We start from the raw sequence: 24,369 nt of genomic DNA, 5'->3' as shown, positions 1-24,369 counted from the left end.
CTCGGACCTTCTGTGAATTACTGAATCTAACCAAATAAACGGGGAACGTGTCCATTGGACACAGATAATGCCCCAGCTTGCATATAACGTTATAAAGAGTCATTACTAAAAAAACGGTAAAAGTGACACCACCCAAATTCGCACTTGATCTGTGTTTTATGGTATTGCATTTCAAACAATTTGGTTGAAGCAACATAAAATTAGATAACCGAAACTAACTGTTGGGACGTTTACGAACGGACAAGTGTAACACTTGATGCCTCCTCCGCTGCAGCGGTTGATGTAAAAAAAAATTCGGATGATTTCATACCGAAATTGTACATACCCGACCAATGCCCGACTATCCCTTCGACCCCTATACGAACAAGTCGATCTGGTCTGGTCGAGATCCGGCTGAGATCGAGTATAGTTAGTTCTAGCTAGTCGAGTGAAGATCGTGAAATGGTCGGGATTATCGAATACGTATTGAATTAGTGGTCGGGTTTGAGTCCTGATGGAGTCGTCAAGGAGTCATGAATCGTCGGGTTAAGGTCGTGAACAGTCGGATAGCAATCGGGTAGAAGTCGTAACCAATCCCATCAAGAATTTGGTCACGCTTGGTCGTGGAAATTTAGACAATCGGGATCATCGAGTCAATCTGATCGGCAGTGTGAACCTAGCTTTAAATGTTTCCAAAGGTGAAAAAAAACCAGTTGTAACAGGAGGGAAATAACCCTTTGGGACAAAATTTAAAAGAGCCTTAAAATGCCAAATTTTATCACATGCTTTAGATGTATTATAATCAGACCATTAAGAACAAGTTGTCTATATAATCTATCATATTTGTAGAAATAAATCGGAAGCCTGTTTCATTTTGTTTACTTAACTCTGATGTTCTTTGAATGATTTAGTTGTCAGAAAACAACACCGGACAATATGATTTTTTTTTGGGGGGGGGGGGGTTTAACATTTGAATTATAATATTTTATTAGAAGAAATATAGGAAAGAGTGTTCAATTGACAATAGTTGGTGCATTATATACTCTAGTTAATACTGAAATTTAATATTCCCCAAATAAATATGCCTGAGTGTTTGAAGAAAAATTGCGGGTGCAAGATTGAACATGGAAAAATATACTTTTTCAGATAATTTCTCAACTACAATGTATGTGATTGGTCCGTGCAAGTAGCCTGATGCAAGATACATTTCTGCCCTGTCAAACAGGCTCTCTTTTATAATTGACAATATAAGTGTCACGCCCTTCTTTTTGTCGAACTAAATGACAGAACACATTATATGAAGTATTGCGAAATTGTTCTTGTCCTTTAAAATGGATGTTTTATTTGCTACTATTTATCGGTATTCAATACGGATGGACTATAAGCCTATGTTTCACGTCCTTTAATATTCATGAAATAGTGGCCACTGTTTATCGGTCATTAATATTGATAAAATAGTTGCCACTGTTTCGCGATCTTTAATTGTGACGAAATAGTTGCCAATGTTTCTCGATATTTACCATCTTCATGAAATATTTGCCACTGTTTATCGTCCGTTAATATGGATGAAATAGTTACCACTGTTTCTCGTCGTTTAATTATGGTGAATCTGTGTTAAGTACTGCTGTTATAAATATATATTGTATGATTTATTAGATGTTTTCGGTCTCGATCAGTCTAAACTAATACACCATTAAGGCGGTTTAAAGACCAATCAAGGATCATGTAAATATATCACTGAGACGGGTTCCTTCAGATATACAAAGATATCGGATGTGATTGTCAATGCAAACATAAGATAAATTAAGAATAAACAATAGATGTTTTTAATTCAGTTAATAGTACATAAATGTTCATTGACGACTTTGAAACAGAAGGATGACATAATCTGATAATGGTGCGTTCGAGAAGCTTTTCCGTGATAACATTTACTTTCATCAGGAACAGCCAAACTCAAATACAATTTATCATCTTGATATACATGGTAGATGTACTGATTCTTCACGACAGTGATGCACAATGTTAAAATACGCGTCCTTTTGTCATTCTTGAAAAGATTGTTACAAACAATTATCTTACCACGATAACAGAAACATGCCAGATAGTTTTAAAGCATAAGTACTTGAAAACGCACTCAAGCTACAAATATATGCCAATTGTGGTTTTTTTTCTTCAAGATTGACATTGATGTAGATATAACTGAGCTGATCATTCGAATGGAATAGAGACAAACACGATGTTATTTTCAAGTTTTATATATATTAAAAAAAGTATGTATTGCTGACACCATTTATTACAAGCTCCACATTTTTCCGAATAGTCCATCTCCTTTTTGCAGGAAATTTTATATTGATTATTTAAGGAAACATTGGTGCAGTCAGAGGATTTCAGGTTCCGCCACAGATATATGACATACGACAAGTACAGAATGACGTTTGCAGGCGCGGATCCAGAGGGGGGGGGGGGTTCCGGGGGTTGGGACCCCCCTTTTTTTGACGATCAATGCATTTGAATGGGGACATGTAATTGGACCCCCCCCCCTTTTGTCCTGGGTTAGGAACCCTCCTTTTTAAAATGGCTGGATCCGCCCCTGGCTGAGCAGTCAATTTTGTATAAGTGCTGTGTTTCTTTTGATGAAAAGTATACATGCATTACGTGTAGTGTGACATTTAAACATCCGGGTTGATTTATTGACCTTGTGAGAAGACATGAAATGTTTTGATAAAAAATTTTGAATGACATAAACATTTAAGGTAAAACCACTTATATTTTATTATATCATCTACTTTTCAATGCATTAGCCAATGTCATGTCTTTAATTTTAGATTTGAAGAGTAAGCCAAAAGCCTTAGTACTTTTAGTTCTTTGTGTAACCACAGATTTATATATAGTTTCTATAGAAACACCATGACCATTGGTAGTCTCGATAACCCAGACGCATATTTAAATATAGCGTCTGGGGTGATTAACCGGACTGTCAAATATTTATAGGGGGCGTAACAAATAATTAAATATAGAACATATCTATAAATAACACTTCCGTTATCCCCAATATATTTTTAAAAAAAAACAACAGTAAACAGTGTAGTAGAAAATGTACATGTATGTATGACATTCTTGTAGCTCTCTCTATTTTGGCAAACTTGCTGATGGGAAATTTTAATACAAACGTGAAGTCAAATGAATAGAACTGCTTAAACAAACCATTTCACATGACTGTATTCATGTTCTAAGAGTTTTTATGTCTGTTATTGAATGCTCGATTGAATGATTTAAAAAATGTAATAAAGATCTAAAAGTCAAAATTAAGCTTTTTGGCCGTACCATCAGATTTCGGATATTATTTTCGTTGATTAAAAGTACTTTATATAAGCTTAATTTACACTTTTTTTTGTTATGGTTTTTATCTAAGTCTTAATTGACTCGTCTTTAACTACTTTTCTAGTTTTCGACCGGTTGTGTCACCCTTGGTTTTCCCATTACCTGGGTACCGCAGACGGCGGCAACCAAACGCCTGCCTCGTTTTATTGTGAGGCCTAGTTACGGCCCTGTGTAAATATTATAGCACTCGTCATAGGCGCCCCCCCCCCCCATTTTTTTCGTAGGAAAAATGTGGTTGATTTTATATATATAGGGAAACACTGTAGCAGGAGTGAGTGTAGTTCCCCTCCCTAATAACAAGTTCTGGATCCGCCACTGTTCGTGTATAGATGAATACAAGCTTTCTGCACGCTTAAAAAGGAGTCCCTAGGTGGACCGTTATACTAAAATACAATATACCCTTATTTTTTTAGAGAGTCGTAATTTCTCAAACCTGTATCCTGAACGGACTATAAATTAGGATCTCCTTTTTACAATTATTGTTAATTTATTTGCATCCTGAACATTACCATTATTTACCACAAGACGATAAAAAAGCAAACTATTCTTATAATATTGCAAACCTGTCCACTTTTTCTCTTATCTTCATACTATAAAATACCACTATTCTCTATTTTTTGTATTGTATCACATCGTCCTAAACATGCATGAAATATTTGTCACTGGACGTAAATAAGCAACCAACCATCAGTATATTGTATCACCGTCAGTCTCTATTCTTTATTTTTTTATCCATTTTGCCTTGTTTTGTCTCATTATTCTTAGTTCCTTTTTAATAAATATATATATATATATATCTGATGCACTTACCTTACAAAAAAGCACACATCAAGTTACGTCTATGTAAAGAAAAACATCTCATACAAATACCAGATTGCATATGTAGAAAAACTTCTTTAATTCCGTAACAAGTATAACTGGCAGATCAGCGAGATCACACAATGAACCAACTCAATTTCCATTTACAAAATCAACTGATCTTAAAACTGCAAACGACAGAATAGTCTGAATGTTTCTAAGCTGTTACACCAATAATTGCCTATCCTTTTGGGAAGAAAATATTTATGAACCAACCTTCACACAAAACCACTTTGCCAGTGTAGCCCGTGTCCATGGAGAAATACAGAACTTAACCAGTCAGTCATGAAACCCAATGCTCTTTGAATATGCATGTTTGAATCACGCACATGAAAAAGATGGAATGGGATTTATCCCATTCTGCATAGTAACTTGTAAACAAAAAATAATAACTCAAAAGTGTATTCTACTTCTCCAACACTTATAATTTCCATCATGTACGTATAAGCATGCAATAAAGGACAGCTTCACAAGAACAATAACTTCTGCTGTGAACCTTTTATATAAAAATAAGGAAATTGGTATGATTGCTAACGAGGCAACAATCAAGCAGAGTTCAAAGAACATGGATATACGCAAATGTGATCACTGCATGGCCTTCAATATTAAGAAAACTCCAAACCATATAGTCAACTATAAAAGGGCCCGACATGAAAATGAGATCGATTCAACCGTAAAGACTAACTGATTAATTGTTCATATGATTTTTAATTTTTTAAAACAAATCTAATTTCCATAACATATCTGACAACAATGTGTTTCTTGATATTTGTTTCATTTAATAAATATACGTCTGTGTATTTTTTCGCTTTGTTGCGGCTGTCAAAATAATGTAAACACAACATTTTTAGTTCTGTGATCTATTTATACTGATTGATGCTTCAGTAATTAAAAAAAAAATCTTTCAGTTTGAATATTGTTTAATATGTTTATGATACAATGAAAATCCTGAGTATTTTTATTTTAATTCTTCACATTTTACACATAAAATTTGTGTCCATAAATTATCATTGGTTTGTCTACGAAAGAAAGTAAATATCAAAATTATATAAATTTTTAGTCACCAGTATAGCTTATATACGAAAAACAAATTGTTTAAAAAAAACATCATAGAAATATATTGTATAAATTATTGTCTTGGGGCAAGCAGAATCCGGCTTCAGGGTGCAAGATTATCTCGCTGCGTTGAAGACCCGACCCATTGGTGGCATTGTGCTGTTTACTGCTCTTTGGTCGGGATGCCCAGTGTCTCTTTGACACATTCCCTATTTGTATTCTCTATCCAAACCATGCATGGATTTTTCTCATTGTTGAAGGCCATACAAATGCTTATAACTGCTCACATTCAATTCATTTGAACTTGGGTGGATAGTTCTCATTGGTATTCATACCGCATCTCCTTATTTGTGAAATATTGAGCTTTTGTCAATTTTATCTTCAATTTTTGTTTTAGTCTACATGATAAACTCTAAATCATGACGATGTATACTTTTCGTAATTTGTGTCATTGGGTTCACTGTTTGCTGCCTCATTGACACCTCTTTTCATTGATGCTGATCGATGCTGCATATATTGTTTAACTGTCTTTTGTTTTGCAGAAAATCGAATGTATAAATCATTTTGACCGTTTATTTTACTACTATGTATAAAATGGCATCTTCTAGATACACTTTGTTTTACTTTGAATGTGTACATCATTGTGCATCTTTCCTCTCCCCCCCCCCTTTTTTTTTTACACATATCAAGATGCAAATCCCCTTACTAGTATTTAGATAGATACAACGAACTTATCTTGGATGAAGGTGATATTTCGGCGTCATGGCAGTTTTCCATGAAGTATTTATAAAGTGAACGATACTACACATCAACCCAAAAATGTATTTATAACGTATACGACTGTTCGAGTGGTCCCAGTCAACATAACAATTGACATTTATTGTATAATTACAAACTCGACAATAATGAAAGAATATAACTACTCGGTGTATCAGGTTGCATTACAATTTATGTTACAGTGTGTGTTGTTATAACATCTTACCAAGGTTGATCAAGGTTGGATGTGCTGGTTTTTCCTTCGCGTACATGCCCATGCAAGCCATGCTGTATGGTGTTTTCCATGAAATGAATGTCGTCACAAAAATATATGAATAGCGTTCAACAACAATCGGTACACTCGGGTGTTGCAATAAAATTATCGTAATGTCTTTTCTTCCGAAGTCAATAACCAACTTCTTGGTTATTCGTCTTGGACATTATCTCTAACAACAAGTTAAAAAAGCCGATACTATTCCGAATGTCATAAATTACCATTTTTATATCACTTCTCATCCACTCGCAGACGCTCTACTTTGAAAAATAAAGCGGCTGGATGATCGAGACTAGACCATTGGCGGATCCAGAAATTTTCATAAGTGGGGGACCACTGACTGCCTGATAGGGGCCCCGCTCCAGTCATGATTCAGTGATTCCCTATATAATCAACCAAAGGAGTAGGTCCAGTAAGACCCCTTTTTGGCCCCAAAATATAGCAGTTTTACAAAATTGTTGAAATGTGAACTTTTAGTTATTTATTGGCTAGTTAAAAGCTTCTGCTAGATAAATATGGGCTGTTTTTTGCAATGCAATGCACACATATCGGGTACTAGCACCATTAAGCAGTGGCGGATCCAGCCATTTTAAAAAGGGGGGGGTTCCCAACCTAGAGTAAAGGGGGGTTCCAACTATATGCTCCCATTCAAATGCATTGATCGGCCAAAAAAAAGGGGGTTCCAACCCCCGGAACCCCCCCCCCCCCCTCCCTTCTGGATCCGCCACTGATTAAGTCATGCTAAACTACTGAAATCTTCACAATTCTAGCATTTTAGTTAAATTTTAGACGGTTTCCGTGTAAAACGAAACTGGCCGCATTCGTGTTCATCCTTTATATTGAAATGTAAGTTGTATTTGATGATAATACATAACATCTATAAAGGTATAAAGGTGTAGGATGAACACGGATGCGGCCACTTTCATTTTTGACAAAAGCCATCTGAAAAACGACATTTTTCGGCATATTTGGTAGATTTTTCATATTAGAGCATGAATCGAATCGTTTGTAATGACTAAATTAGTTAAAATCTTTCACCTAAACTAATTGAATCTAATGAAATAGACATTTAAGTGTTTAAAAAGTGGTCAAAATCTTTCGTCAGATGAACCTGAAATTTGAGGCCAAATAAAGGCAACAGTAGTATACCGCTGTTCAAAACTCATAAATCCATGGACAAAAAACAAAAACGGGGTAACAAACTAAAACCGAGGGATACGCATTAAATATAAGAGGAGAACAACGCCACAACACTTAAATATAACACACATGGAAACGGACCTAGCATCAGACAAAATCCCACGAGAATAACACATATAACATCATAACCAAAGTCTTATCGCAATGTGAAATTACACTCAAAAATAAGAGAAAACAAACGAAGCAACGTTAAAATGTAAAACACACAGAAACGAACAATAACATAACAATGGCCATATTCCTGATTTGGTACAGGACATTTTAAAGGAAAAAATGGTGGGTTGAACCTGGTTTTGTGGCATGCCAATTTGAAACCTCGCACTTTAATGGCAATGTTAAATATAACATTGAAATGACAACATAATATTACAGGACTACAATACAAATAAATAGGAGAACGTATTAGACAAAGAAACACATGATTAATGAATAACAAAAAGCATCAGGTTTAAAATTCAATACGTCAAAAACGCGCCTCGTCCACACAAGACTCACCACCGACGCCCAGATATAAAAGATCGAAAGCGAAAAAAAGTAAAAAGTTGTACAGCACTGAAGATCAAAAGTTGAAAAAGGCTGTGTCAAATACGGCTATGTTTTTATGCTTGGGATAAGAACATCCTTATTATTTAGAACAATTAATGCTATTGCAAACAGTAAATTTTATCAAATGAATATAACAGATATACACAATGAAACTGAAGTATTAACTCATTACAGAAAACAAAGACGAATACATAATGCAAAGACCAACACAGAATAGACACACCGACTCAGTCCAGGCCTGAACGCAGTAAAAATGAATACAAAATGTCATAGTGAGTGATTCAGGCTCTTGAGGGCCTCTTGTTTCGATAATGTATGTCCAAAATTGAGGAATACAAATAAAATGAAACGGACTTTTAGTACTTTCAAGCTCGTTTTAAAGTCAGTAGCTATTTAATTATCAATTTTGTTTTGAAGATTTGAATGGCTTCAGCTAGTGAATCATATTGTGGCGTGTGTGAAGCTCAGGACGTGGTTAAAGCAGCTGCCTTTTGGTGTCCGGAATGCAACGAAGGGATATGTACATCGTGTGAAAAACACCATCGAGCTTCAAGAGGTACAAGAAAGCATGAGATAACTTCAATGGATGATTATAAACAAATACCGCCCATAATAGCAAGTATAAACCAATACTGCTCAGAACATGACAAAAAATATCAGCTCTACTGTTCTCAACATGAACAACTTTGTTGTCCGCTTTGCATCACAACAAATCACAAGAAATGTGATTTGAAATGTGATTTGTTAGCAATTGATGAAGTTGTCAAAACCGCGAGGAATTCAGCATTATTTGAAATTATGGAACAAAATTTAAAAGAAATGAAGAACAATATAGACAGAATAGTGGAAGATCGAAGGCAGAATCTAGAGATAATCAAACAGCAGAGGCAAGGATTTCAGAAAGATATAAAAGAAATGCGTGCTAAAATAAACATACATTTAGATAAACTTGAACAAGAAATACAACAGGATTTACAAGCTGCGGAACAAAAGGTCAAGTCACAAATAAATAGATTTGTGCAAAAAGTTTCTGACCATGAGAAAACAATAGATGAGCTACAGAACAATATAGCTCTGACTAAACTTTTTGCAACTGACCTTCAGACATTTTTTGGCGGTAAAATATTTGAGGCCAAGATCCAAGAGGAAGAGAAGTTCATGACGTCTTTAATAGAAGATAGTGGCTTACAACAAATACACTTACAATATAAACTAGACAACAAGATGTCAGACATACTGTCCATGACAAAGATCGGAGAGATATCCGTTACAACAAAACCGTCAACGATCTCCATGACGACGGATAGAGAAAAACAAGCTCAGAAAAGGATACCAACGATATCCAAAACAATCAATGACATTAATCTTACTTTACTAAAACAATTTGAGATATCGAAAGGAGAAAACGGAATTGAAATCACGGGTTGTACTATCATGCCGTCTGGTAAAATTATCTTCGTAGATCAATCTAATGATCGGCTTGTAATCCACAACGACCATGGTATATTTGTTTGTGCAATACCTGTATCACATCGCCCTATAGATGTTACATGTATTGATGAAAACACGGTCGCTGTCACCCATAATGCAGAGCCTTATTACATAGAAATAATCAACATTGTCAATAGAAAAACTGTAAGACAGATTAAAACGTCCAATCAGTGCTACGGCATTACAAATGAAAAAGGAAGATTACTATATTATGAAAAAGGAAGGGGTATTCAAACACAAGACGTCAATAGCGGAAGTACTGTTACTACAGTAGTTAAAGTCGATGAAGGGGTCTGGAACTATGTTGCAACATCAAATGACAGGATATACCATACAATAAATAAAACAAATTCCGTAACATGCTACACAGTCACTGGACAAAAGGTTTGGAAATACAAAGACGTATCATTTGTGGATTCTGTTCATGGAGTAACAGTTGATAACGATTCCAATGTGTTCGTGGTATCCTATTGGAATAACAGTATTGTCGTACTTTCACCAGACGGAAAGCACGTGCGTCGATTGTTAACAAACGAGAATGGGATACAAGACCCTTTTGGTATCCATTTTGACAAAGGAAGAAATATTCTAATGGTAACGAATTACTATGGACCAGCCAGTTTGTATGAAGTTAAATGATCGGCTAAACGTCAGAAATCAAACAGTTTGAAACATTCTATAGACTTACAAACAAATTTTCAATGTAAACAGTGCAAAAATATTATTGACATTACTAACGTAAGATATTTACTCTAAGAGTGTAGATTGTCAGTTTTAAATTTAGTATTTTTTATTAGTTTTGTTGGGTCAATTTTCTCTGAATTAATTTCACATCAGGGCCTTTACAAAATGTCTAAATGTCAACTTCTATTTCACGTTTTCGAAGCTTAACACAATTTACTTTGATATTCGTCATTGTGTCCAATTTGACTGATTTTCCGTAAGAGATGGATGACCAAGTTGATTATTGACGCCTGAAAATAGCTAAAACCGCATTTTGTATACCGATTTTGGAAATTATTCAGAATTTATAAACAAAAAATTGAATAACCCAAAACAAAAGTTTGTTGTTATTAACTATATATTATCTTTTTGGATAACGATAAGAAACGCACACTACTTTGTAATACTATAAAATACAATTAAATATTTTTCAAAGTGATATGTCTATATGATATTTAGAATTTTGAAACTAACATGACTAAGGATATTTCATGTTGTAAAGATATATATTTACTAGGCTAAATTACAAGTTTGTAAGATCATTTATATGTATAATAACAAAATACGTTAATGGAACAGTTAGCTAACATTATTTTGAGGAAAATAATTACGAGTTTTCTCTATTTGAAACAATATTGCACATTTTCGGACAATTTTAACAGGACGAATTAGAAATTCAAGTTAACGTGACAAAAATGTGTAATATGTGAACCTCTTGCATTTATTGCCGCCTGATACCTCCTCGCATTGAATAAATTAGACGTCGAATGAAGTCTTGAGGGATGTTGTCCCATTCCCTGGAAAGTGCTATTAGGAGCTGAGCGAGCGTTTCCGGTAGATTTGGACTATTTCTGAAACGTTGTCCATGTTCATCCCACAGATGTTCGATTGGCGATAAAGCTGGATTCATTTGCTGGCCATGGCAACTCACGAATGTGATTGTTCTCAAAAAAGTTTAACGAAATGTGTGCCACGTGACAACGGGCGTTGTCCTTTTGAAAAAGAGGGACGAAAGATACCAAAGGGACAGTCACACTCATAGATCGAAAATAAACTGACAACGCCATGGCTAAAAAATAAAAAGACAAACAGACAAATAATAGTACATATTCAAGGCATAACATAGAAAACTAAAGAATAAGCAACACGAACCCCACCAAAAAGAGGGGTAATATCAGGTACTCCGGAAGGTTCAGCACCCGTCGTGTTGCTCATGTTATTACAAACCCAGTAAATAATCTAATTCCGTAGGTCACATTCGTGGTAAAAAGGGATTGGATTGTAGTTACGACATAAGGAACATATCCGATATCATCTGTGAAGCGTTATACCATAACGATTAACCAACTCGAGATGGCGTCCGTAAAATTTAAGAAGGGACGATTTCAACTTCACCATTTGGAACTTTTGGTTTAATAGCTTCGAATTCCTTGTAAGAAGTAAGTTAACCCTCTATCAAATATATTACTTTACCTCAACCAAATGCTATAAATCTTAATAATAATGCTTGCTACAACAAAACACAGATTAAGTTTTGGAATTTTGGTGGCGTCACGTTTACGTTCTAGAAGTATGCCTCTTTACAAATACAAAATTTGTTAAATAATTCGATTCCATTCCAACCAAATGCCCCAACCAACTTTTATGAAACGTTTACACAATGCTTATTGCCACAACATTCAAATCAAGTTCGAATTTGGGTAGCAGCATTTTTTTTGCTGTTCTTAAGTTCTGTCCATGTATAACGTTACATGCAAGCGGGGCATTTGTGTCCAATGGACACATTCCCCATTTATTTTTATCTGTTGCCCCACGATAAATACGTTCTCCCTTTTTTTTTAATACTTACTGGTAATTAAAAAATAACAGAAACTTGTAGTGCCGATTGAAAAAATAAACAAAATGCGTGTTAATCAACTGTAAAATAGACTTAAACTAAATGAGATAATCATATGATCCATGCAATAGGCGGATCTGGGGGCCCATTTCGTGGGGAAAATTTGGTTGATTATATAAGGAATCACTGAAGCATGACTGGAGCGGCACCTCTCCCTTAGCCTAGGTCAGTCAGCCCCCCCCCCCTTTTCCCCCGCTTATGAAAACTTCTGGATCCGCCACTGCATGCAAATAAAAGAGACTGTTAAAACATTATAGATATTTTGTTTTTGAAAATTATACATAATTAGATTAATAAATGTTTGAAATTGTACATAATTAGATTAATAAATGTTTGAAATTGTACATAATTAGATTAATAAATGTTTGATTGTAGAAATCGTAATGTCAATTACTCTCTTGACCAATTTTGTGGAGTTAATTACGGAATCCGTATTTCCGTTTCCTTTAAGCCCCGGTAACAACAGATCGTACGATTTTTTGTCGTGCAAGATATATAAAATAGTTGTCGTGGCACTGTCGTGCCATATGTCAACAAAAAAAAAACATTTCGAGTGGTCACATGTCCATGATGGGTACACGACAGAGAAAAAAGAATTGTAATTGTACTGTCGTAGGTAACTCGCAAGTCGGTCGTGTGACAGTCGTACGACAGTCGGAGTTTTTTAGGTCTATTTTTCAGGTTTTCGTGTCATAGAATGCGCGTGTTACTGTCGTGTCACTGTCGTGCCACTGTCTTGAAACATGCCAGGCTCGATCTTCATGAACCCAACGAAATCACCGGCAGATTCTCGCTCCAACTCTTGCATCAGTGTATACTATTCTGCCCTGACATCATGCACCGTTCGATCTGTGGCCTAACCCACCAAAGTCGGGCGTTTCGCTGGTTCCTATACTATTCACGGGCTTAAATTAACGCAAACAGGGCCATATTTTGCTCTTGTTGGAGTCCGGCAATGCGCCTATTTAGCAGGACCAAGTGTAATCGTTCTGATTGAATAGTTATCCTCTTTAAACGGCAGACGTTATGTTTTTCCAAACATTCATTCCCGCCGAATTGTATCCTTCTGAATAAAACAAAAAAATATGTTGCACGACGAACAAACCACTGTCGTACTACAGATAATCAATGTTGTGCGAGCATCATACGAAATTTGGTATTCGTGAGACAATCGTGCGACTGTATCACGAGTGTCTTACGACAGTCGTTGGATTGTAGTACGACAGTCGTGAAACAGTTGTAAGTATTTTCTTTATTAAAATGGTTTATATTGGTACCCACGACAATGTGTTTATTGCACGACAGTCGCACGACAGTGGTAAGACACTATCACGACAGCCACAAGACAGTGACACGATAAAAAATCGTAGAGCAAAAAAAGTGCATGTCCAATTTTCGACACACAACAGCGCCACGATGCTCAAAGTATCGTGCGACTGTCGAACGACGATTACAAATGACCCACGATTTGAACAATGTTCATGTCATGGCGCTGCATAGATGTGTCGTGGGTTAGTTGTGACCAGGGCTTTAGATTCACGTTTTTCTACATATTTAAGGCAATTTTAAGCGTTACATTATATAGCCGCCTGTCAATTATTTACCCTAGGATGTCAGTTTTCTATTGTGGGTCTGCTGTCTCATTAAAATATATCTCTGTTTATTCAAAGATGGTGAACCTCCAATTCAATAACACAAAGTGAACAACTTCTGTGTTATTCTACATATTCTAATTATTACCAAGTTGAACTTTAAATAAACGATACAACAAATACAGAAGTGTCCACGTCAAGGTTTGATCAACAAACACTTTAATATCAAGAGTGAGGGTTCAGATGTTATTTTGATCATGTAAATGGTCAAGATGCCAATGTGATATTCAAAACTTTTAATTCAAAGAGAAAGATAACGAAAGGACAGATAAGTCCTTACAAAACTATATACAACACGAACCCAGTTAAAATAGTAAGCCTTTTAAAAGAGAAAGGGTTAATTGCACCTCTTTTTTTTTAAATCCTCTCATTTTAATTGTTTGATTTGAATTAAATTATGGTGCTAAACCAGAAATGCTTTCAAAACGGAAAATCTTACAACACAGACTGTTGTTAAAATTGTTAATTGCTATAAAAAAAAATTGAACCCAATAACATGAATAAGTAAGTTTGTGACATCCAAAAAAAAGAAGTAAAAACTAATGAAAATTAATATTAGATAAGCAAGTACTTCAAGTCAAAAAGGACGTTCATTCCAACTGTATATGAAATGATTTTCAATTTTCAGTTCGAAAACAACTTTTTTTTGGAAAAAGGTTCTTCAAAATTACGTTTTTTTAGTGTTTAGGATTAATAAAAGTTTTGTTTTAAAAAGTTTAAATTCTGAAAAGTTAGTGCCATTGAGACATTTTTTCCAATTCAATAAAGTAGTTTCTAACAAATATATACAGTGTGCATACTTATTCAAATCGGGTGTCCTACATTATCTATTTTTATCTAGTGTGTTTTCATTATAATTCAGTATATTCATTGAAACGAACGAATGGTTTTGTACAGGTATAGTTTTATTTAACCTTGACAATTTTATCTTAAAATAAGTATGTCAGGTTTATTAATCTCGTGAGGTCTGTATAAGTAAATTATAGAAACAACATTATGGACGGCAGAAGGTACTTTGAGTACATTGTTGTCGGCTGTGGTGGAGTTGGTAGTGGGACATTATATTGGCTCTCGAAAAAAGCCGGTATAGGTACGTATACGCTTGTGTTTTTCTCTATATTTTCAATTCCAGTGATAGACATAAAGCCATAACACATAAAGTTTAACTTAGAGTCGGTATATATGCAATACAAGTATAAACATAATCTATGGAAAGCTTTTAAAACTACGGAAGCCGATAAGGGACATTAAAAAAAATTATGTCGGACATAACATTTCGTTATTACGACATCACTATGTCGTAATTTCGACATCGCTATGTCGTTATTTCGACATAACATGTCGTAGATACGACATCATAATGTCGTTGTAACGATATATTATGTGGAAATTACGACATCGCTATGTCGTAATAACGACATGTTATGTCGAAATAACGACATCGATATATCATTATAACAGCCTTAGTCTTGTTACTTTCTGAGCATTGAAACAATATGGGAAACAACATTTTCATCTTTATTTTAAGAACCAATTATCAAAATTGAATTAAACTTGATATACGTGTGCACTATAAGGTCCTATTCAAGTAGTTTCAAATTGGCTAAAACACATGAGCGCCAAGGGACCTTAAAAATTTTCAAATTATTCTTCTCAAGAACACTAAAATGACTGAGTTTAAACTTAGTATAAACATACATTGTGTACCTAGTATCCGATGGCTTTAAAAAGAGGTGTTGCGTTTGATATGATCCGAAGTTAAATATGGCCGCCAGTGAGGACAAAGTTTGTATCAAAACCCTATTGTAAACATATTCATTTTCTTTTTGAGAATGATAAACTCTGAATTCAATCAAACTTGATTGATATTAAAGTTAGTTACGCTATACATTGTATGTCTGCACATGATATAACTTTATTTCATAATCAAGTCGATTAGGACCATATAAATGGTGATCAATTCAGGCTCCTTGGAGCCTCTATTATATTTGGCATGTATGTAGCAAGAAGATGTGTTTAGTACTAGATGGGAAATGTGTAATTTTGCAATTTTGCTTGTCGTCCGTCATCGTCTGTGGTTACCGTTTACTTTTATTTCTATTTATTCTACTAGTATTGCATTTACTAAGTATCAGTCTCCATATTGTTGGTTGCCGGTCATAATCGACGGACGCCAAGTGATGACAAATACATGTAGCAACCCAAAAAAATGTTTTAGAGGACACAACTCGGATATGGTTTCAACTGATTATTCTTATATTTTCGACATAGGTCCATTTTTGTAATGCCGCTACAAGGCCACACTCGCACCCGCTAAGTGGAAAGGGATTAATATAAGTTGCAAAACTTGTTTCCCAATCCACTATAATTAAATATGTTTAAACTAAACTAAATTTTTGTCATGATGAACCCTCGACAGTTTTGGGATTAATGTAACGGTTTTCAAAATATTTTCAAAAAAACTAATGAGTGCCCATTATATCCTATTTTTCAAGTTAGTAACAGCGGCTGTGCTTTTAAGGGGTCAAAAATCGACGCACGCCTTTTATAAAGGAAGCATTCTATACGAAAAAAATCAAACTACCTTTGAAAGAATTTTGCACAGTAGTTTCAAAGGAGATTTAAAAATACACTTACGACAGACGACGACGGACAACAAGCGATAGCAATCGCTTGCATACCACTTCGGGTACTAGACACAATTTCCTAGGGTGCTAGGCGAAGGTCAGGGGATCCATTAGGCTCGAGTATTAGGGGTCCAAAGTTTAACACAGGCTCCAATGGAAAAAGCTTTGAAAATCTTCTTTATATATAAGAACTATCAGGCCATATTGAACCAATCTTAGAGAATGGATGATCGTTATATAATGAGGAGAAAATACAAAAAAAAGAAGATGTGGTATGATTTCCAACGGGACATATCTCAACAAAAAAACCAAATGACACAGACATTGACAATTATAGGTCACCATACGGCCTTCAACAATGATCACAACCGATACCGCATAATCAGCTATAAAAGGCCCCGAAATGACAAATGAAACACAATTCAAACGAGAAAAACTAACGGCCTATTTTATGTACAAAACTAAACAATTAACAAATATGTTACACATCAACAAAAGACAACCACTGAGTTAAAGACTTGGGAAAGACACATTCATAAAGAATGTGGCGGGATTGAACTTGTTAGCGGGATCCAAACCTTCTCCCCAAGTTTGTAGGTATATTTGTCCTGGGGAACAGTGGTTAAAAGAACTTGGGGTTCAAAGTTTTAATAAGGCTTCAATGGGGAGGACGCTTGAAGAATCTCATTAAAAACCAACAATAGCAATGCAGTTATAATTTGCAACAAGTCTCAGTAGTACATTAAGATTCAATTGTGTACAATTGAAGGTACAGAGGTCTGTGGGTCTGAGCACTATGAGTCCAAAGCTTAACTTATTAGTATTCTTTGGGAAAAGCTTTAAATTCGTCTTATTCAGAACCTGCAATGGAAATGGAGGACTTCATTATTTACAAAAATCTGTACATGCCATACATAATTAGAGGCTCCAATGAGCTTGAATTGCTCCCCTATTCAACTGGGTCTCATTTGACTTGATTATAAAATAAATTTCTCTTATGTGCAAGCCTTGAGGTGCAAGTAAATAACTTTAATTAAGCTTAATTGCTTATAGTGTTCATTATTCTCCAAAAAAAAAAGAAAAGATGAATTTGTTTTCGTTACAAACGTTGCCTTTATTGACGACCATTTTGAATTCCCTATCTCTTCAAAAAGTAAAAAGTTAAACTATAAGGTTGTTGTTATTTTCACATAGAGGTCAGAAGTCTGGAATTCAGTGGTTGTCGTTTGTTGTTGTGTTACATATTTGTTTTCGGTCTTTAAATTATTTAAACCGATATTTTTCTCGTTTGAATTAAATTGTTAAACATCTGTCATTTCGGGGACTCTCCCTCTTATATCTTTCATCCCTCTTTTATAGCTGACTATTCGGGGGCTTTTTTCATTATTGAAGGCATTATGATGACCTATAGCTGTTAATTTGATTTTATGTGTCATTTAATCTCTTTGCAATCATGATACATATTCTTTGATATATATATAGCGATCGATGTCGTTATTAAAACATAGTGATGTCGTAATTACGACATAGCGATTTCGTAATAACGACATGTTATGTCGAAATTACGACATAGTGATTTCGTTATTACGATATGCTAAGTCGTAAGTACGACATAAAAAAGAAATTTAATGGCCCTTATCGGCTTCCGTATAAAACCGACGGAGCAACAATAAAACAAAACATACATATCAAGTCATGCATTAAACATATAAATCAAAAGGTTATATCAGTATATAAACATGTAGCACAAAAGTTCTTTAATCATCTTATATAGACACTTATAAACATTCAATATCTTGGCATTGCACAAGGTCATGTTTTTCTCTGACTGTCTATGACGTCTTTACAGTAAATCCATTGGATGTTGGAGGTGTAAGGATTTATAATTTAGTCTTAGATGCATGAATTTTTTATCAGTTGTTAGTGGCTTTGAACTAGCTGGTAACTGCGAGTACTCTCAGATAATGTCTTTTTGTTGTTGGTATTTTACAAGTACCCAGCCACGTTCACTTGTATTCTTATCCATCTGATGAGTTAAACCTTTTTCAACTGATTTGTATAGTTCGTTCTCATGTTGTACTGTTATACCACTGTCCCAGGTAAGGGGTGAGTTTGGATCCCGCTATCATGTTTTCCCCCGCCACATTATGTATGTATGTGCCTGACCTAAGTCAGGAGCATGTAATTCAGTGGTTGTCGTTTGGTGATGGGCGTTTTTCAATAAAAGCGTAAATTTCAGACCTAAAAAAATGGAAAATCAACTTGTCTAAAATTTAATTTCAAGAGTTATTTTGAATACCTCTATAACAGACATGTTTGTAAACAAAGAGTGCAATCTTAAATATTCTTTAAAATGATATTATTTTCATAATTTGTGTAATGTTTCGTAAAAGTCCCCTACGAAACTTCTTATAAACACACATATTTTTTTGCAATTTTAAATGTTTCCTATAGACATTCCAGTTTGTTTACTTTAAATACTAGAAAAATATCATTTTTTTCTGAATTGGAAAACCATTTTTATCGATAAAGATTAGACAGTACTTCACATATGAAGGTTCAACTCATGTTACGTAGTAGACATTTTGATGCGTTTCGTAGTGGACAAAACCGTTTCGTAGTGAACAAAAAGTTTCGTAGTTGACATCAACCCTATCATATGTTAATTAAAACATAATAAAAATTACATGAAACTAACCCTTGTTATTTGTTTTGCACGAATATAATTGAAAAAAAAAAGATTAAAAAAAGACTGCATGGTAGTGGTAGTGTCCACTACGAAACGTTTTTCTCCCATACATTTTTCGTAGGGGACCGTTTCGTAAGGGACATATTCGCATGTTTTATTTTTTTCCCACAATCCCTATATTGCAATAGTAACAAGACTGATTATATTCATCTAAGCATTTATCAAGTTGTACACTGATATTTTTTTCATAATTTTAAAACCAGATACTGAAGGAGATTTGACCCGTTTCGTAGTGGACATTATCAAAAATACGGTATCACTCTGGTCCATTTGATGTGCTCAATTTTTCTTACCAACAATTTAATTGCCGTTATAAAAGCATCACGTCTAATGTTTATATCTCTTGCTAACAAAAATTACATTGATTTTATCAAACTGTTTATTGGCAAATTTTAATGACTTCGTTTCGTAGTGGACATTTTGTGAGGGACACACCTTCTAAAATTAAAAAACCCATATTGAAAGCTGTTTATTAAAATATGTTGGCTCTGAACATACTTTTGAATTATTAAAGAACTTATGTAAAGTAAAAAAAAACATTTATTTCTTCATTTTTTTTTCGATATTTTAGAGAATGAATGTTAAACAGGCGGTCTAGGGACATGCCATTTTGGTTGTTTTGGACCATTCAGGAGTCATTATCTTATCAATCCCTCTAAAAATAAACTGTTTCTTTGCTTAAAACTGTTAATTCTAATTCAATGTACTGACTGCACAAAAAATTACTTGCAAAGATCAAACACATTTTTTTTTAAAGTGGCTGGGACAAGAAAATACGTTTTTATTGAAAAACGCCCTTATGTGTAGCATATTTGTTTTTCGTTTATTTTTATAAATAAGGCCGTTAGTTCTCTCGTTTGAATTGTTTAACATTATCATTTCGGGCCCTTTTATAGCATACTATGCGGTATGGGATGGCTCATTGTTGAAGCCGTACAGTGACCTATAGTTGTTAATTTCTGTGTCATTTTGTTCTCTTGTGGAGAGTTGTCACATTGGCAATCATATCACATCTTCTTTTTTATATTAAGTATATACATGCATATCACACTATGTGTATGACAAACTTGTAAAGGTGAATGTCACATAATTGCATGTAACGAATGTATCGATCTAGCCATCATATACCTTCCATATAGAAACCCCAAGGCTTGACTAGGTATAACAAATATAATGCTCCTTGGACTTATCCAGTCAGCAATTTGACATGTTCGGGCTGTACACATCTTCTTATCGCATAGAATATGCAAACACTAATTGTGTTGAAAACGTTAACGAGAACTGTTAAGCTTGTCACATTAAAACGAATCCTTGTAACAACTACACTGTTTGTGAGATATTCGTGTATATATTTTGATGCAAGGATACATTTCTACTGTGTCAAACATGCTCTCATTTTGTGACTGACAGTAAAAATGAAAAACCCGTCATGTCGGGCGAACTTAATGACATTTAACATATTATCTATTGTGACAGTAGTATTGCAAAGTTGGTCTCTTCCTTTAATATGAATGCATTTTTTGCACTATGCACATGGCGAGCAAGGTTCTTACTCCCTCAGGAAAAGTTTACCTCAGATGAATTTGGGATAACTCCATCGCGTGTTTTGGTACTTGTACATTCTTGGCTTTCATTTTTGTTATTAGAGCGATTCTGATAAAGGCAAACCAAGCAAATCACTTTAGACGTCACGGATAAAACTTATAGTGTTTGACGAATAAATCCGTTTCAGATTTTCAACAGAGGAGATTCGCCCAAGGTTTTGTGCACCACGCATTCGAGAAAGACAGCAATTTAAAACACAACAAAGATATCTTATCCCTCGCAATGCATAGATATTTGTATGAACCGTGTAAACCCCTATTATAGTAAATATATTTCTTTTTGTCTCCAGTAAAACTATGTTACTCTACTACGGTGTAATATCTATTAGGGCCAATATGTTTACATCCGAAAAACAATGCATCTCAATATCAAATATGATTTGTATATACATATGCACATGCATGGTTCTACAATCTGTCGATACCTGTACATTGGCCTTGCACAAGATCGTGTGTTTCTCTGACTGTTAATGACGTGTTTACACTAAACCGATTGATGTGTACTGATTGATGCAATACACGAATTCTAGTGATAGATCAGGGTTGATGCATGATTTTAAGGGTGTAATTCAAGAAATGTCAATAAAACCTGCCGACTTGAGAGACGCAATTTTTTATGTTGACGATTTTAATGCTAAAAAGATTCAATAAATAGGTAACAAAAGAAACTAAACAAAATGACAACGATGCATAGATAATAAAGGACTAGTAGCAGTTACTGACATGCTAGCTCCATGAATCAATTTAACCGATTGAAAGATTACAAAATGTATGTCTTGATCATATGAATATCAAGCACAATCCCTCCCGTTTGGGGTTTAATGTTATACAATCATTAAATATATGAGAAGAACATTACCCATGTCATGCCAACAACTTGTTTTAGAATAAATGTGTTTATTTCCGATGCAAAGACCTTATAAGTGAACCTTTTTGGCGATACAGAGGGGAATACGCCCTCATCATCCTCTTGGATCCGGCACTCGCATAGGTTACAAATACTAGACACACCAGCAAACGTAATTAGAAGCGACCCTGTACCAGCGTTGTTACTCACACTGTACAAAAACATGATATTATTGATTACTTTTATAAAAGAGGGACGAAAGATACCAGAGGGAGAGTCAGACTCATAGATAGATAATAAACTGACAACGCCATGGCTAAAAATAAAAAAAAAAACCAAACAGACAAATAATAGTACAGAAGATACAACATAGAAAACTAATCACTAAGCACCCCGAACCCCACCAAAAACTAGGGGATATATCAGGTGCTTCGGAAGGGTAAGCAGATCCCTCCACATGTGGCACCCGTCGTGTTGCTTATGTTATTACAAATCCGATAAATAGTCTAATTCGGTAGGTCACATTAAGTCATTCGTTAAAAGGGTAGACTAGGGTATTGTAGTTTCGACATAAGGAACATATCCGACAACAGTCATTCCATGGCGTCCGTACAATTTAAGAAGGGATGATTTCAACTTCACCATTTGGAACTCTTGTTTTAATAGCTTCCTTGTGAGCAGCAATCCTCTATTAAGGAAATCATGATAGAAAATACAAGCCCTGGAATATCGTATCAATTGGGAGATATATACTCCGTATGCAGGCGCTGCTGGAATGTTGCTACATAGAAATGGAATGTTCACAATTGGGAAGCTGAAACCATCTCTTTTGTTGTAAAGTTTTGTTTTCAACCGACCCTCATTGTCAATTTCTAGATGTAAGTAAATGTGACGCAGACTTAGCTGTATCTGTAGTATCCTTTATCGCTAGTTCGATGGGATAAATTCGTTCAAAATAGTCACCAAATTTATATCGATTGCATGATTTTAACAGATGTTCTCGGTCTCGAACAGTTTGAACTTGGACACCATAATGGAGGTTCACAGGATCACTCAAGGATCATGTAAATATACTATTGTAAAGGTTTTCTTTGTACATATAAGGAGATGTGGTATGATTGTTATTTGATTGAATGCTTTAGTTTTTCGTTCTTTGGTAAAAAAAAATTGTGCTAAAGGAAATATTGTAAGCACACACCTTATACATGTTATATTAAACCTAATATTCAACGGATAACTGTTTAAATAGGCATTTGAATTGCGTTAAAACGAAAAGGAAAATTAATGATGCTTTCATCATATTAGATAAGAACTCTGACATTGTTAATGAGATCAATCTTGAACTAATATTACACAGAGTGTAATTGTCATATAGTTTGATTTGTGAATGTCTAAGATCGTAATTATACTTTTGAAAAGTAGATCAAAACCCTTTATACAAGTGGTGAGGGGGGGACAGGGGTAAGGGAGACAGGGAGAAAGGGGGTAGGAGAAAGGAGAAAGGGGTGGGAGAAAGGAGAAAGGAGTAGGAGAAAGGAGAGGAAGGCTGGGAGAAAGGAGAAAAAGTTGGAGAAAGGAGAAAAAATAAAATATCTCTCCTTTTAAAAAAATTTCTAATATTTCAAGAAAAAATATCTCAAAAGGAGATGTTTTATTACAATGGGAGAAAGGAGAACGGGGGTAGGAGAAAGGAGAAGAGGGGTGGGAGAAGGGAGAAGGGTACCCCCTGTCCTTCCCCTCAGTGGTGCGTAAAAATACTTTTATTAAGTTTTCCCTGGCTAGCATATACCTTCATCAGGAAAGCTCAAACCAAAATTCTATTAATCATTAATATGTATAGTTTGCAACAATGATGCGCAATGCAAATTTTTTTTTATTATCTTTACTTACAGACGATTAGCTTACCACGATAACAGATATACTAAACTTACACCAGATAGCTACAAAGCGTAAGTACTTTATAACACATAATTGGTATGCGCAAAATAAACATGCATGTTAATATGAGTAATAGAGCAACCGTTTAACTTTAAAGAGAGAGGGGCGGGAGGGGGATTCTTAGTTACACATTTATTTAGTTTCTTGACGCGATTATTTAGACAATTTTTTTACAGTAAAATGTACGGGGGGGATTGTAATCATAATATTTTTTTTATATTTTTTTTTTTGTCATCTGCTTGATCAGAATTGGAAAATAAACATTATCCCCCTTTCACCCCTGGAATTGAAATAGTCGTTCCCTAAGCTGTCAAAAAGGGAAATGGAGTACATTCTATTTCTTTTTAATATATATTGATAGACATCGGTTTGGTTGATGAATCATAAGCGGGTCTGGACTGGGTCCTTACTTTTTCTATTCTTTTTTGTTTGTTTGTTAAAGTATAGAATACGTAGTTGTTGTTCCATCGGGTTATATTTTTTTTTTCATAGGAGTAACATGTGTTTTTATATATGTATCATGGATTTTTTAATTTTTTTAGTTATCGTTAGGTAAGAATTTCTCAATTGTTATGGTCCCTTACTCTCCCCCTTTCCCCCGAATATTATCTCTCTCTTTTAGCCTCTGCTACTCTTGTTTTCTCTATTGTATATCTTTTGGCCCAGCTTTCTGTAGTAATGATCCGTTATCCTCTATTCTAAAACCCCTATCAAGATGCTCGTATATAATGTCAATGTAATAGAAAATGTTCACTCAACAACACGGTTTAAACTCTGGACCATTAATTCCA

At 34.8% G+C, this 24,369-nt stretch overlaps 2 protein-coding genes and 1 long non-coding RNA gene across 3 annotated transcripts in view; 2 read left to right on the top strand and 1 right to left on the bottom strand.

The window, feature by feature from the left end:
* The window catches only part of LOC143079864 (acidic phospholipase A2 PLA-2-like), a 168,098-nt gene extending 166,029 nt beyond the window's left edge, over nucleotides 1-2,069 (bottom strand). The window contains exon 1 of the mRNA XM_076255499.1: nucleotides 2,059-2,069. The gene's annotated coding sequence lies outside the window, so the exon portion shown is untranslated. The remainder of the gene's footprint in view (nucleotides 1-2,058) is intronic.
* Nucleotides 2,070-2,646: 577 nt separating this feature from the next.
* LOC143079855 (uncharacterized) lies at nucleotides 2,647-12,540 on the top strand. The gene is made up of 2 exons (XR_012979505.1): nucleotides 2,647-2,732; nucleotides 8,468-12,540. It is a non-coding gene; the product is annotated as an uncharacterized LOC143079855 (long non-coding RNA).
* Nucleotides 12,541-14,748: 2,208 nt separating this feature from the next.
* The window catches only part of LOC143078611 (monomeric sarcosine oxidase-like), a 49,436-nt gene continuing 39,815 nt past the window's right edge, over nucleotides 14,749-24,369 (top strand). The window contains exons 1-3 of the mRNA XM_076253465.1: nucleotides 14,749-14,903; nucleotides 22,635-22,704; nucleotides 23,533-23,589. Coding sequence (XP_076109580.1) covers nucleotides 14,810-14,903; nucleotides 22,635-22,704; nucleotides 23,533-23,589 — 221 coding nt within the window. The 5' untranslated portion in view covers nucleotides 14,749-14,809. The remainder of the gene's footprint in view (nucleotides 14,904-22,634; nucleotides 22,705-23,532; nucleotides 23,590-24,369) is intronic.

The sequence above is a fragment of the Mytilus galloprovincialis genome, chromosome 6 (genome assembly GCF_965363235.1).
Source record: "Mytilus galloprovincialis chromosome 6, xbMytGall1.hap1.1, whole genome shotgun sequence".
Classification (NCBI taxonomy): Eukaryota; Metazoa; Mollusca; class Bivalvia; order Mytilida; family Mytilidae; genus Mytilus; species Mytilus galloprovincialis.
This window is presented reverse-complemented; position numbering and strand designations above follow the sequence as displayed.